We start from the raw sequence: 15,691 nt of genomic DNA on the forward strand, positions 1-15,691 counted from the left end.
GGCTTAAGTGGGTCTCTTTTCCATTTTAAAACTTTAAACACAGCTGGGGCAAATTCTTCTCTCTTTACCTTGTCCCTTCTCTCATCACAGTCACCTTTAAATACCACAAAATAACCAACAGATTAGAAGAAAGGATTTAAACCCCATAAACCAGCATGTGAAATTAATGATGTTTTGAATACCCAAAATAAACATCTCCAACCAGGCCTAATATGAAGAAACTGCCAAGACTGACTTGGATTGTGAGAACAAAACTAGGTGGAGAAAAGATATTGGTACTTGTTTTTAACCCACTTTGGTGGGAGGATCATTTCTCTTGGGAGAATTCACTGACCAAGAATCTGTAGTACCTGTGCTAACAAAGTATTGATCTGGGTGGAAATATTTGAATAGGAAGAATAAAAATATATTGGATGGGCTCTTTCTCTGCAGTTCAGGGAAACACCTTCTTTGAGAAAAGCAAAGGATGATGAAGAGAATTAATTAGAATGTTGGTCAATTCCTAATTATCCTCATCCATGAAATTCGGTGGCATCTAAGATTTGTGGAGAAAAGACTGAACCATTCTTGGACTAAGGGGGGAAAAATTTGGTGATTGGAGATAGAGATTCAAAAAGAAACCAAAACCAGTTTAATGCCTGTACCATTTCAGTTCACACTTTAGTAGTTCTTTTATCAATTGGTCAAGTGTGAAGCTTGAATTCTTGTTTCAGAAATTCTAATGTTGTGGGTGTTTTAAAACATTTTGTGGTGAAGACTTAACTGGCACCATTTGGGCTTGTGTAGTACAAAAAAAAAATAACACACTAAAGGAAGGAGATCATATTTTTTTCCTTCCAGGCAGTATCTGTTAGTGATATGACTACCTACCTGGTAGCTAGATAGGTTTTGTTTGGGACTTAACTTTTTATCTCGGGTGGCAGGCTCCTTGACATACATGGGGCAAGAGAAGGGGGAACTTTTCTGGATTGTAAGATGGCTTTTGAGCTAAATGCCAAACTGAGCTAAAGTCAGAAGTATAGGGGAAAAACCCAAGTTCTACAACTTTTTTATTTATTTATTTTTTTGCAATGGGGATTGAACCCAGAAGTGCTTAACCACTGAGCCACATCCCCAGCCCTTTTTCATATTTTATTTAGAGCCAGGGCCTTGCTGAGTCATTTAGGGTCTCACTAAATTGCTGAGCCTGGCTTTGAACTCACAATCCTCCTGCCTCAGCCTCTGAAGCTGCTGGGATTATAGGCAAGCGCCACTGCACCTGGCTCAACAACTTTTTAAATAGGATGTTCAAGTAGAGATAAAGGAAGTTTTGATGGGCTGTGCTCTTGATTGGCTCCATAGCTATGTTACAGCTTGTCCCTCAATACTTGTCTACAAAGTATTGAGTAATAGCCTGGGCAATGTGCATGTCTGCCCTGAGATGGGAGCAAGGCACAGAGAGACAGTAGGGTCTCCTTTTCCCTCTTACAGATGAAAGAATTGGGAAGTTAAAATACAACTTAGAAACAAAATATTAGAAAACATGATTCCAACCTGGCCTGGATTTTCAAATAAGTATCTCCAAAAGTTATAGATGGGATAGCTAAGTGGATTGCAGAGGATGGGTGGGGAGGGTTTTCTGATTTGGAGGAGTCCAAATGAGTGGTCAATGAGTTGTCCTGGACCCTCTGCAGCAGTCAAGATGGAAGAAAGGCCTTCAGTGCTAGCCCAGTTGAAGTCAACCAGGTAGGCCACTACAGCCGTGACTGGTGAGTACCCACTGGGTCCCAGAAGATTCGAGGTTGCCATTTTCTCTTTGTTTCCATTCCTACATGAATTGGGGTCTACCTTCATGCTGGTATGTGCAAGAAGAGATCTCAGACAGTGCCAGGGTGTAAAGATAGTGAGGCTAGAGTTTGGACCCAGCTCTCTTTAAAGCTGACAGACATGGAGATCTCTTTCTAATGTCCCAAACCTACCTTCTAGCCCAGACCTTCCATTTACCTCCCTGGTCAGGCCCATGTTTTCTCCAGGAGGGCAGGAGATAAAACCAGGCTAAGCTGGTGATTCCACAGTTCTGTGTCTCTAAGGAAAAGGACATCCATTGGCACAAAGTATTGAGTAAAAACCCTTTAATAACAAAATAACATTCACAATGTAGCTACTTCAGATGTCTGTAAAACTTAGCTTACACTTGATTCAACATCACTTTCCACAAAGTTTAAAAAAAAAAAAAAAGGACATAAGTGGCAAACAAAATATACCTCAAATTTCGTAAGACAAGACTTCTTGGCAAATCCTAGTGAGCCAGACCCCTGTGTTGCCTGTAATAAAAAGGGTTGGACACACTCATGTCTCAGACACCCCTCTGTTTTCTTTGGATGGAAAATGCATTTGAGCTTTATAGATGCTACAATATCTGCATCAAGAGGAACAGTTTGTGGGTTGTGAGAATTTACTGAAACAAATATCGATTTGATTTATTGCAGAAGAACATACAAAGCTTTCTAGAAGATTAAACACTATTACAATCATCAACTGTCTTACAAAAGCCCATTTTAAAATTCTTGTATCCATTCCCGTCTTTGGCAGATTAATAAAAGGAAAAATAAAAAGACTATATTACAAAGCTTTCATTATCACAACCTACTTTATAAGGCCAAATGAAAATGTTTCTCTGTATTATTAATGAAAGCACATTTGTAACACGTTCTCATTGACAGATAATGTGAATGCTCGACTGTCGGTGATTTCTAACAATTTGCATTGCACACTGCTGTGTTTCCAATCTGCACTCTCCTATGCAAAACAAAGTGTGCTTGGCAGTTGATTTGGCTTTATGTCAAGCATACTGGTTTGGAAAATAGGTCTGAAACTTGAGGATGGAGCTCAGAACCCAAATATAAGAATTAATTTGCTCAATCCACAGCAGCTGAAAACTACTCTGAGATAATTGGGGAAATTAAAACAAGATGGTTTTCTTAAACTGGGCTTCAAACTCTTTTCTTATACTCCCCTTTAGAAGATAGGTGTAGCATTTCGGAGCAAGTTAATCTGGCTATGGGAAGGAAAAACAATGACATAACCACACAGATGAAGTTCTGGGGAATGGCCATATATTTTTACCCAAATCACTTGGAAAATGTTGGTGGGAATATCCAGGGGAGGGGGTAAAAAAGTCAGAGAATTATTGATATTGATGCCCTTTGAGTTTCTATTAGGAACTGACCTGACATCAAAATACTGGAGGAAATCACACATAGTCAAAAAATAGCCATTCCCAGAGACCCAAAGAGCTGGAGCTGGATGAATTAGCATCCCATATACATAGCCACTTAGGTCTGAAGTCATGAACATAAAGCCAAAAGAACGCAGTTGAGTGGAAATTAAAAATGCAGAGGTGAGTTGCTTTTTGATGCTTATTTTCAAACCCCTCTCAGATATGGTGCTACATCTGGTTTATGAGGATCCCAGTTGGTGAAATGCAAGTTGGCTAACAAACTTGAAATGACTTTTCTCATGATAAAATTTGAACCCAATTCAATCTGACTTGTTTTGAAATCCCAACAGGTGTAAAGATACTTTTGAGGTGAGACATCTCCCAATAAAACCAAGATTACCACTGTCTGAGGCTGAACTGTGTACATTTTCACAGTTTAATGTATACACAACTGTTTCACAACTGCTAACAAACGATAGGCGCCCATGCATAAATAATGTCCATTGAACCAAAGAGGAAGATCTAGTTCAAAATGAAAAATGTTGCTATTAAGACCACAATGCATCACATCGCTAAATTTTTAGCCTCATGCATAAAATTATAGCACTGATTGGCAGTTGCTAATTATAATACTACACTGTTAACACAGAACAATTAATTGTTCAGACCAAGTACCACAAATGTAGAAAATAATTATTATTTTTTTTTTCAACAGAGCAAATGAACACAGATTGTTTCTTCAGCAAAATATGAAACTGTAAACTTTGGGCTCATTCTGCAACTTTCCCCAATCCAGAATAAATAAAATCCAAAGGGGAAAAAAAAAAAAAAGAACATACATTTTTTTTCTTTTTAAGCGCACCTTTTCGTCTATTACAAAAGCACAACCTAAAACGTATAAAGCTTTTTTTTCTTTTTTCTTTTTTTAAATTACAGTTACCAAAAAGAAACAGTGAATAATTTATTACATACGCTATAATAACATTACTCTAAACACTATTATCTATGAGGTATATCTGAGAAAATTCGGTAAGGAATTGCGCGGTCTGCATTGCCAACATGCCCAGGTTCATATTAAAGCTTTGGAACCGTGAAGAACTAGAAAAGGGGGAGAATGGGAGGCAGGAGGAGGAGACATAAAGAACCTTTGGTATTAGTACAAATCTTGTTCTTTGCAGGGTTGCATTGCAAAGCACCACAGTACAATAAGCCCACCAATTTACTGTATGGAGGCCCAGTTGAAGCTGAGGTATTCACAGGAAGGATTAAAAAAAGCACAGAGAGGTCCAGACTGGCTAAATCGTTGCTTTGGTTCAAGCAAGGCACTCGTCCCGTGGTTATGTCACACTTTGCAAGTGAAGCATGAGGCTGAGGGGGGGTTGCTGAGGCGGGGTCTGCCCCTTGGGGATGTTTTCTGTGTTCAAGCTGCCATTGCTCTCTAGGTTCTCGCTTGTGGGACCTGGTGGTAGGAAGGCTGAGGAAGGTTGTGTCTGCCTAAGGGCAACACTCTGCTGCTTCATGGCTTAGGCCATCTTTGTTGTCTCTCAGGTACTCTGAGAATTCTATTTCTAATATGAATTTGGGAAGAAAAACCCAAGTGATTTACTGCTTGGAAGGAAGGCCTTACAGGTCTGCCTCATGAAGGGAGAAGCTGGAGCTTTGAGCTCAATGGAACAGGAAGGAGCTTTCACAGGTGTTAGGATGGTGCATGGAAACCTCAGATACTGAATGCTTCTTAGCTGGTCCGTCTATTTTCTCAATGCCTCTACTACATACTCTGCTGATGTGTAGAACTGATGAATTCATTGGTTCCCTCCTTTATTACCTTTATTGTCTAAATGGTCTCTTAAGAAAAACCTCAAAGGTTACTATATTAGGCGAAGTGCGAAATACTAGTATTCAATGAAGAACTGTATAGATTCGAGGTGGTTATCTGTGTCTAAAACCCATTTGGTCAGAAGCTGAAGGAGATTCATTGGCTAACATACCAATCACTTTGATGAACGATCTTAGTAGTGATTTATCATTTAATGGAATTTAAAGAAACTTCAAGAAGGCCAATTAATTTCAGGACTAAGGAAAAAAGAGAAGCAACTTAGACCACTTCTTAAACTAGCATATCAATTCCTTTGAAAAATTTGGGGTATTTTATAATGAATAACCGGCATCTAATAATGTTTGGTTTAGATTTTTCTTATCCAGAGTGGCTTAGAAATGAAATGTAAACCCTGTAAGTGTAAAGGAGAAGGAAAAGAACTGACAGCAGAAGTGTCAGACGTGCAAATGGCAATCAAGTTCCCTTTCTTGGTAAATACTGACTTAAAAATGTCCATAGCAATTAAACTCAATGGGCCAAGAATGAAACTTCTCCTCCCAGTGAATTAAAAGCTTAATTATACAACACTTTGGAATGGGGAGATTGCAAAGCAATCACATTCTTTGGATCAATATGTATTTCCCAGGGCAGAAACCCCCGCATGAGCCCTAATATTTCAAGGCTGGCCATCGTACTGGGCAACTGATCATATGTGACTGGCAGTGTAACTAGGTAGGTACTGAACGTGCCTGTGATTATTCTCACAGAATGAAAGTGTTAAGTGACAAGCCCCAGTCCCTGCTCATTGCTAAAGGATTGCCACTTTTCTACTTGCCTACATGTAACCAGTGTCACACAGAGGTGGCACCACTCAATGAAGCGCTGGGGCCGAGCAGGAGGCTGTGGTGGGCTTTGGCCCTGCAGTTATTTGACTTGGATAACTGCGTCACTTCTCTAGACCACAAGGGGCTGGACTAACTGAATCCCGAGGTCCCTTCCAGCTCTGCTACCCAATGGTTAGTGTTTCTAAGGTCTCGTAATTGGAAATCTTTGCTGTGATAACTCCAAGCAGAGAGAGAGAGGTCATGGCTAGGACTGAAGGCCATCTCCAACCAGTCTTCTTCACCAATTTGGAATTGGAATTTAAGGAATACAATTACAGCAGCATCCATATTTGCCTCCTGACCACATGGAGGGGACAGCAAATAAATGAGAGAAACACAGAAAATATCCCTTTCTAAATCAGCAGCCGCCATCACATAGATAATTATTTCTTTGGGGTATCTGAGCTGTGGCTGTACATACCATACGTCAGAGAATAGTTCAAATTATAAAAGAGCACAAGCAAAATGCAGACCGCACAGAGAAAGAAATCTTTGGTATCTTTAGTGTCATCAACACGATTAAAATTACAAATGGAAAAAGTCAGTGAGGTAGCCTTCTTTGGTTCTCACTAGAAATAGAAAGTTTTTTTTCCTTTTTTTTCTTTTTTTTCTGCTTTTTTCCCCTCTTTTGTTGCTTTACACACACACATAGTTCATTCTTGGAAGCAGCTAGTGTAAGGGTTTCTCTCTCTCTTTTTTTTTTTTTTGTCTATGATTTTTTTTTTAACTTATTTTTCCAGTTTCCATATAGAAGCCCCGAAATCCAGGCTGGTGAAGCAGGGTCTCAGCTTATGTTTCTGAATGTACAGGTTCAGGTTGAATAGTCATTGCTTGTCCACAAAATTTGCTCTGTTGTTCTGACAGCAAACAAACTGCAGTGCTCTCTGTTGTTTTAAATAAAAAATATAAACTATACAGTGCATCTGTCTCAGATGCTGAATAAGTTAAATAAATAAGTTACAATATGAAGGCTCCGAGGACCCCAATAATTAAGAGGTGAAGATCGCCTGGTACCAGGTGGGGCTGTGAACTTAAATTAAATAATTTAATAATCATTACTTAAACTATTTTAAAAGTTAATTCAAGAAGGAAAAATACCCCCCAATTTTTTTTTTCATAACCTATATTTCTTTCCTGTCTGTAACAGAATTTCACTGCTTTATAAAGCAAACTAAACTTTGAGAATATTCTAAGTAAGATTTTGCATCTCTGATGCACCACTGGTCTATATTTTGATAAATAAGTACAAGAAGTAAAATTTAACTAAGGAAGGATGATTAAATAATTACTCCAAATCTATACACTTATGTACTAGAAACTAATTTAAATAAATTAATTACATTAATAGTATACTTATTGGGTCATAACCCAAAGAAACAAGATTAAAAAAAAATATTTGGAGGGAGGGTCTTCATTTTTTGAATGGCAAAATGTAAAATCTCTTCCTGTAGTCTACTGGGAAATAAAGTAGGAAAGTGTAACTTCTAAAGCTCTCATTAAAGACCATTTCCATGTGACAAGCATGAGAAAAAAAAATCACCACTCCTCACTAGCCAGTGCGGCCTCCCCAGGACCAGGGCAGCCTTGTCTCCACCCAGGAAACTAGAACCCACTTTCTCCCATTGGTTTGAGCTTTACTTTGCTATTTTTTTCCTCCTTTTCTTTTTTTCTTTCTTTCATTTCCTTTTTTTTTCTTATTTTCCTTTTTTTTCGGTTTTTTTTTTTTTTGGTCCTTTTTCAGGTCTTTGGATTTAGCTTTAGTTATGAGAGATCCAGAATAAAGCTATTCAACCGAGGTGATCAAGCGTAGGTGTCATTCTAACACAGATGATTAAATAATATCCAAGGTTCCTTTACAAGTTGAGTTTTATCTGAGATGTGCCCAAAGGAAAGTAACTCAATGAAGATGCTGGGATACTTTATATATACACATATATATTCCTGAACTTTGGTTTTCAATGTTACAATAAATAATCGTGAAAACAATGTACATTGCAAAAGTACCACATACATGTTACAAGATGATTTAAAATTTATTTATTGTAACAGATTACAGTATATATGTATTGAGTATGTCTGTACACACTTGCATGTACACAGTCTAGACACCTATGGGTAATGTGTTCATGTAAAGACAACTATGAGAATACCTGTTGAAATATGCATCTAAAGCTGTATACATCCAAGCTGACAGACCCTATAAACTTTAAGCAAACTTACCAAGGTTTATGCTATATGAAATACCTGCTGCTAAAAATGGACTGAGTACAAGACTTCAGCAGAATGAACAAACCTGTAGCCATGTGTGTGTGTGTGTTTTTTTTTAAATTACATACATTTCCCCACTAAAAATGTTTTACATGGTTAATTGCAATCAACCTAACTCAAAACCTGTATGGGAAAGCTTGGGCTCCAGTTTTCACTTCCCCTAGACTGTCAAAGCCATTTTGGTGTCTGAGGACAATGAGCAGTCAAGGTTCTATGGGATTCACACCATAGCCCATGAGCCTCAATTAGAGGTTTTGCACCTATCTATGTGAAGTCCTATGTTATTTTAGTAATGATTTTTGTATTTCGTAAGTATTTGGGGACCTTCTAAAATAAATAAACAAACCATCCCTCTGCCCCAATTTGGAAAGAAGCAATTCATTGACAGACAAAGGCATTGGGACATCCATACTTAAAGCCAATGTCCTTCTCTTATGAAATTCATACAACCAGCTGGGGTGCCATTCTTCTTTAGGGAAGATTTTTGTGACCTTATTTTAAACATGGAATCTCCTGTTGTTTCAGAGGTGACTTGATCTTAGATATAGGGACAAAATTATTAAGCTATCCAGTTTTGCAAACATCAGAAAGTTATAGGTATACCAGCTCTATCCTTTCTTCCTCTTACCAGTTCCCATTCGCTCTTCTTGGTTAAGCAACAATAACAGCAAAAAGTTCTGAGCTGTTGTGAATCCAGAGAGTTATTACCAAAGTACTTGTGTTTGGGCCTTGTGGTCAACCCTAATTTAACAACAGGTATCATCCCTTTTTCTCCAGTTTTTATGGAGAGTTCTTCAATAACATTGAAACCCATTTTGTTCTTAGATTTTGGAAAATTCTCATTATACAACCACCTAAAGATCTGGGTTCACTGCAAAGGCATGCTGTCAAGAATCTTTAATGACAGAGACTCCTAGAATCCTAACATTTTCAAAAGTGGGAAAGTTTCTCCCTATACCTAGGCAGCAGGAATTATTATGACTTTAAAAAAATCTGCTCAACTTTAATTTATTGCACTAATATGTGGGTGGCCAGCATAGACAATGTAAAATGGTTGATTAGGGGTATTTATATTTTGCTTTGAAATACACTACTGGACGTAGAAAAGTGTGTGTGTGTCAGATTTACCTTCCTAATTTTGTTCTTATTTGAGCTTGAAATGAAAATGAGCTTGGATTTCTTAAACTCATAATTGCTAAGAGTCTCTGGGGAAAGAGTGGCTCTGCAGCCAACTCTGAATTTTCCAGAGAAAGCATTGCACCGGGGTCCTTCCTAGCTCAGACTAGCCTGTAACTTTGTGTGCTACATCCTAAACACTCTTTTACATTTTGGAGGAAGTTGTTAAATATTGGTGTGGAGGTGTTGTTGTTGTTGTTGCTTTCCTTTAGAAGATAAATATCTTTTTAAAAAAAATTCTTGGAATGGAACAATCATATCCCTAGTACCAAAATCACGTTACGTTGAAAGCAAACATGAAACCTCATTATGTAAAGGCATAAGGTTAAATATCTTTCCACTTAGTAGCTGTGAACATTAGAGTATCTGTTGCCTCAAGAAGGTGAAACTTTGTAGAGAACCAGTCCTTCACATAGTCCCTGTCATTGCTGATGGCTGAGGCATGCCTAGAATTTTTCTTGGATTGAGGAATGGATTTTAAACTATAACCAAATCCAAAAGGTTATTTTCTCTGAAATTATTAATGTAAATCAATTTTTAAAAAATTCTTGAGGAAACTCACTGTTTTAAATTCTATAATCTTTCAATACAGCAATTTTTTTTCTTTCAGATTTCTAACAAATTCTGTAGGGCTTTAAATTTTGATAAATAAATGTACAAGATGCACATATATATTTATGTATGTAAATAATTTTTTAAAAAAGCAAGCACTTCTCTCTGGTATACCATTATTTAGTATGAGATATTTATCAAGAGTTCTTGGAGGGAAATTCTTGCCTTTTTCATACTATGACATCTTTCTCTGATCACCAGAGCACTGGTTTGACCAGTTCTGAAATGTCAGGCCACAAAGGCAGACTTTTGGCCTATGCATCTTCGTGGGATGCCAGAGACCAAGATGCTGAGATTAATGTGTCAAAGAATCACTAACAAAACCAAGAGACTTAGCTCCTCAACCTATTCTCAAGAACAACCATTTCCATTGGCCACAGTCACAAGGACTTGTTTAGAAATAGCCAAGGTAAAATTCATTTTCATCAGTACACATGGGAACAATCCCCTGCTGAAAGACACTCTTTTCTTGATCCTTTGACAAAGGATACGTGGAGTATGAGAAAAGGATAAAAAGGACACAAGAGAAACATCAAGGAACAATCCCCTAGCTGGGATAAATTACAAAAATCATGGAGAATCACATTCTCTCCCAGCTCCATGACTGCGGTCCCTGCCTAAAGGGCCATCTACATGGTTGGGAGTGAGGAGGTGGCGTGGTAGATGATGGGGCTCTCCAGGGGGAGGACTCTGGGACTCTCCCCCCAAACCTGCTACATGTCTTTTCTCCAGGACTGAGATGCCTCCCCCGACCCCAAGAACACCACCATGGTCCCACCCCAGTGCCAGCTGTGGTTGCACGCAGGCTCGTCAATGCAAATTGGTAATGTGTACCACCCTGAGGAAACTGATCAACCCATTGCAACAGGAGTTGGACTTCCCCATGAGAAGTCTCTGGTGGATCTACTCACTGAGGGGGATTTGGAACACCCTGATGGACAGAATCTCCTGGAGAATGATTTTCTGAGCTGGCTTCATATTCCATAGCTGGTGGGAATGGACCACAGACTCTTCCCAGCAGTTACAGAAGATGAGCACCAGTGGCCCAGCTCTGGGCTGAATCTGGTGGCTATACCTCACTCACCACCTTGGTCGTGGTTGAGGCATAGAATAAAGATGACTTTAGATACAAATAAAACTCATTCATATCATGAATCTATTTATCAACAGGTTAAATGGTGAAATACTTGAATTCTCTTTCCCAGAAATTTTCATAGAAATCTGAATACTCCAAATCATCCACCATGTCCAATCAACTCTGGCATGGCATGAGACATGAGCGAAACTCTAAGCTGAATCTTCAGCAAATGAAGCACGTGACAAAAAACAAGACATGAATTTGGACAGCAAAAATTTGGGGTTATCACCAATGTCAAGTTGATCTATATATGTATTCATATATTATATATATCTTTCTTTAGAAATGCAACTTTACAGCTGATTTTTAAAAAGCTAATAGAAAAGTAGAAACTGGCAATTATCTTTACATGTTTCCCCTACCCCCAAATGAAGCCCTGTTAAGATGTAGCAATCACATGAATATGAGGTTGGTTAAATTCCTCTAAAAATTCTTTGGTTTTGTGGCTAGGGAGAGGATGCGTCACTAAGACCCCTGCCCTGACCCTCGCTCCACTTCCCTCCCCTGATGATGCAACTCTGAACATAGAAGGAACCAAGTCTAAGGGTTAAGCAAAGAACATTCAAGTGACAATGTCATTCCCCACACTTGGTTGAGCAGAGAGAATTACTCAGTATCCCAACATCTTAAATTTGGCGTCCATGGAACCTTTTGAGAGATTCCATGTTGGGGTAAAAAGCCATAAAACATAAAAGGAAAACGATAAAATCAAATAAATGACCCTTTCCTTTTGTTGCTCAGAGAAACAAAATTGATTACCTTTGTACAGATCAATGATGCTATTAGTATTTTAGCCAGGCAAAAGGAGATCATGAACGGAAACAAAAGATGTGAGAAATCCTCATCTTTGGTATTGTAGCTGTTGAGGTTTCTGTTGTTCTGTTCCGTGTTCTTTTGAAAAACTGCATAGGCACAAATTAAAGACAATCTTCAACTTTAAGATTACCGCGTGAGTTGTCAAATGAAGCAGCAGCCACGGAGGCGCTTCCTAATTTCAATTCTTGTCTTAACCCTTTCTTTCAAATCTGCTTCCAAAAAATGTCCCAAGAGGTCTATTTGAACACAGTGCATCTCACTGTTTTTTTGTGGACTTTTTTTTGTTGTTGTTGTTTTCTTGCGTGCTTCCTTTCATTGGTGGTGATTTCCATTGATTTACGGATTTATTTATTCATTTATGGGACAGTTCTATTTGTTGCAGAAGTAGGTGCAGAAAAAGTTTCTTTGGTTTCGATTAAGTAATTCATAAAAAAGTCAGTCTCAAGTGTCTGTAAAGAATCATTGCAGCGTTTGGCTTGCTTTGAACACCCCCATGGTGCCCACCTGGGGCCATTCACTGGTAAATATGCACATCATGACCTTTGCAATCTCCCAGAGTTCTGTGGGTGCTCTTCGCTTGCTATGGGAAGGTGACAGCCAGGAACCAGAGCTGGCATGGTAAAGCCACCGCCTGGGGGACTTGGCTAACGTCCTTGGCGTAGCTGGTTCGCTCAGCCCGTTATTGAGTCAAATGCAAGAGCTGAATGCCATTCGGAGTTGCAGAGGTTTTTCTGATTTCTAAAAGTAATCACAGTATTTTTAGGCTAGAAAATGGCAAGTTAATAAATGTCTTTGGTTTGCAGTATTCTGCTTCTTTGGTGTGCTGTGTTTTCTCCAGATTTATTCAGCTGTTTTGCAAGGATGAGTCAACAATGGAAGAGAGATAGACTAGATGACAGTCATGAGCAACATGTGTAGTGGTTTGATTTATTAATATTTTTCTTTCTAGAAAACACTGGAAACATCCCTATTAATGGGATGGTGGAGGAAACAACACAAATCAGAAAGAGAATGAATTACGTGGTGGTCGTGAATGCATGTTAGGAGGAACCAGATGACTAATAAATCAAGAAGGATACATTAGATCTAAAAAAAAAAATTCAAGATTTTTTAAAATGCTGCATTTGCTCCATGTACCGTAACAGTTAAATTGGCCTCCTGAGTGTGCGTCTGCGTTATGTACAAACAAAATTTGTAGCAAACTGCAAAATGTGCTTGAAGCCATATTCCTAAAGATTCCCTAATGACTTCACAACAGGTGTCTTGAAAATCCAGATGCAGTGAATCCAGAACCTTCCTTACTTCTGTTTATCTTCATTTGTGCTTGATACTTTGAGCTCAAGTGAATTGATTTGTTTTTGGACAGATCCAAGACCACATGAGATTTCCAGGAGGTAAAGAAAAGAAAACCACAAACTGGATCAACTTAAAGCTCTCCAAACCATTCGATGAAAGATGCCTGAGTTGGAAAAACAGGTCCTTGGATTGTTATTTTTTTTAAAACTTCCATATTTAAAACTTGTGCTCAGTAGTTACTATTCTGATTTTTTTTTTTTTTTTTAATGTCATGGCTGTGAACTTTGGTGTACTGTGATGTAATGAGGCTAAGCACTTGGAAAACAAATGAGGTCATTCTTGTTGCTAGATTCTTCTCTTGTTTTAGTGTCTTGGAAGCCTAAACTCAAGAGTCCTTCCACGGCCTAAATTCCCACTGTTTCCCGTGGGAATGCTGACTGCTAGAGGTTGACAGGACCCGAAGTGGGACTGTGGACATTTTAAGCAATCCTGAGCTTTAGTTGACACAATACTGGAATTAACCCGCTCCAGGAAAGCCCCCATTTGGGTTTCTGGGATGCTTAGCGTGCTCGGAGGACAGTGTTTGGTTCAAAGAGATTAATTTTCAGCTTGCACTTGGACTCCATAGCCATTAAAAACAAACAAACAAAAGGAACACCTGGCCTATGATTACAGCTAGAATAGAAGTTTCTTTTCAAGAGAATTGTGCTTTCAAATCACCAGTGAAGGGCCCCAGCTAAGAATCTGGTGTTTTGTTTTTTTTTTTTTTCTTTGTGTTTTCTTTTGGTATCTGCTGTCCTCATTTGGAGGTGACTTGTGCCCGGCAAAGTCCTTCCATCAAGCTTTGGTACAAGTGCTGGAGGTGGACGAGGAGCCTCCGGTGCTCAGGTCATCCTGCCACTTCTCCAGGCTGCGGCGCCGGGCGTTCATGAAGAAGTTGCTGACGGTGGTGAGCTCCAGGCCCAGCTGCTGGGAAATGGTGATCTGCATCTCCTTGGACGGGCGCTTGTTCTCCTTGAAGATGGCGAAGAGTGTTCGGCGTTGGAGGTCGGTGAACACCAGGCGGGATTTCTTCTGGGAATTGTTCCTGTCTTTGTTTGGTTCTTGCTCTTTGCGTTTGCACGCTTGAAGGGAAAGAAAAGAAGGAGAAGGAGTCAGTGGCAGTGTGAGGACCAGCAGCGGAAGGTGATCCATTGAAAACATCGACAACACAGTACAAGGGGATGTAGACCGTTAAGCTTTATGGCGCAGATTGCCCGGCTGTCAATAACCAGCCTTCCCAGTTCATGCGGGTGATGGAGGGCATCTGTTAGCTAGCAGGGATGGGAGAAAGGAGGAGAGGGGGCTGGTTTACAGTCTGGTTTGGACCAGCTGAAGTCCTCTTTCACTTTAAGTCCCTGTCCCCTGGCACACCCCTAGAATTCTTTACTCTGAAATCAGATGTGACAAAGGACTCCAGGGGAAAGCCTGGTGACGCAGTTGCTCTTATATTCACCCTCTATCATGGTTTTAAGCTGAACTGCAATTATCTTTTGGAAACAAAACTTAAAATTGCATATATTTTTTTTCAAAATCAAGGATCCTACCCATATGACTCTAAAACACTGTTAACAGAATGAAACTAGAAGATGATAATATCTTTCTGACCCCAATTCCTTTCATCTAGACTTCAGGAGAATTAAAACAACATGACAACAATAGTAATAATAACAACAAAACCTTCAAAACAAAACAGGGAAGGACCCTAAAATAATTGGTTTACCCAACTCTAATTTGGGTAATTTGAAGTGAAGTCGGTATAAGAAGACGGAAGGTGAGGGTGGGAATAGAAACCCAGGGTTACAATGAGAGGGCTTTAAGGTTCAAAATTGGCCTATTACTATGTGCAGAGTCTCTTTGAAATTAGGAGAAATGAGTATCACACTTGGATTGACATATGCGGCGAGGACATTAATGTGTCATCACTTAGCCTGTAAGTTGCTGCAAGGTGGTGACCAAGTCTCTCATATTCCTCACTGACTCGTTTTTGGAGCCATGGACACAGTGCTTGGAACCATGATGACAAATGGCTTCTTGACTCTTTCAGGGAATTGGTACAATTCCTAGACAGATTTGGTTTCTCAGAAAGGTGACTTGTAAGAGTTAAATGATGCAGTACATACGACTCATAAAGACACGAGAACATGGGTTAAAATCACTTGAAAGAAATCCCATCTCCCCAGGGTTTTGTACAGCCTCACCCCCTGAGCAAAAACCTTCAAAACAAAACAGGGAAGGACAAACTTCCTGAGCAAACTGGGGAAAGGCAGGGAAAGACTGGATCAGGAGGCCTCTCTAGGAACTGAATTTCATACTCCACTGGACGTTCAGCCCCCGGTCAGGAGTCTCTTCAACTGGACCGACATTTCCCCCAGCAATCCCTCAGGGTGACGACTGGCTGGATTTCTACACACCTTAAAGCCCAGGTCTGTCATGTGGTTTCCTGG

General features: G+C 39.4%; 1 protein-coding gene across 1 annotated transcript in view; it reads right to left on the reverse strand.

The window, feature by feature from the left end:
• Positions 1-2,096: 2,096 nt before the first annotated feature.
• Onecut2 (one cut homeobox 2) overlaps positions 2,097-15,691 on the reverse strand; it is a 53,852-nt gene continuing 40,257 nt past the window's right edge. Inside the window, exon 2 of the mRNA XM_005323094.4 lies at positions 2,097-14,329. Within this exon, the coding sequence (XP_005323151.3) occupies positions 14,043-14,329 (287 nt within the window). The 3' untranslated portion in view covers positions 2,097-14,042. The remainder of the gene's footprint in view (positions 14,330-15,691) is intronic.

This window comes from Ictidomys tridecemlineatus, chromosome 13 (genome assembly GCF_052094955.1).
Source record: "Ictidomys tridecemlineatus isolate mIctTri1 chromosome 13, mIctTri1.hap1, whole genome shotgun sequence".
NCBI classification, from domain to species: Eukaryota; Metazoa; Chordata; class Mammalia; order Rodentia; family Sciuridae; genus Ictidomys; species Ictidomys tridecemlineatus.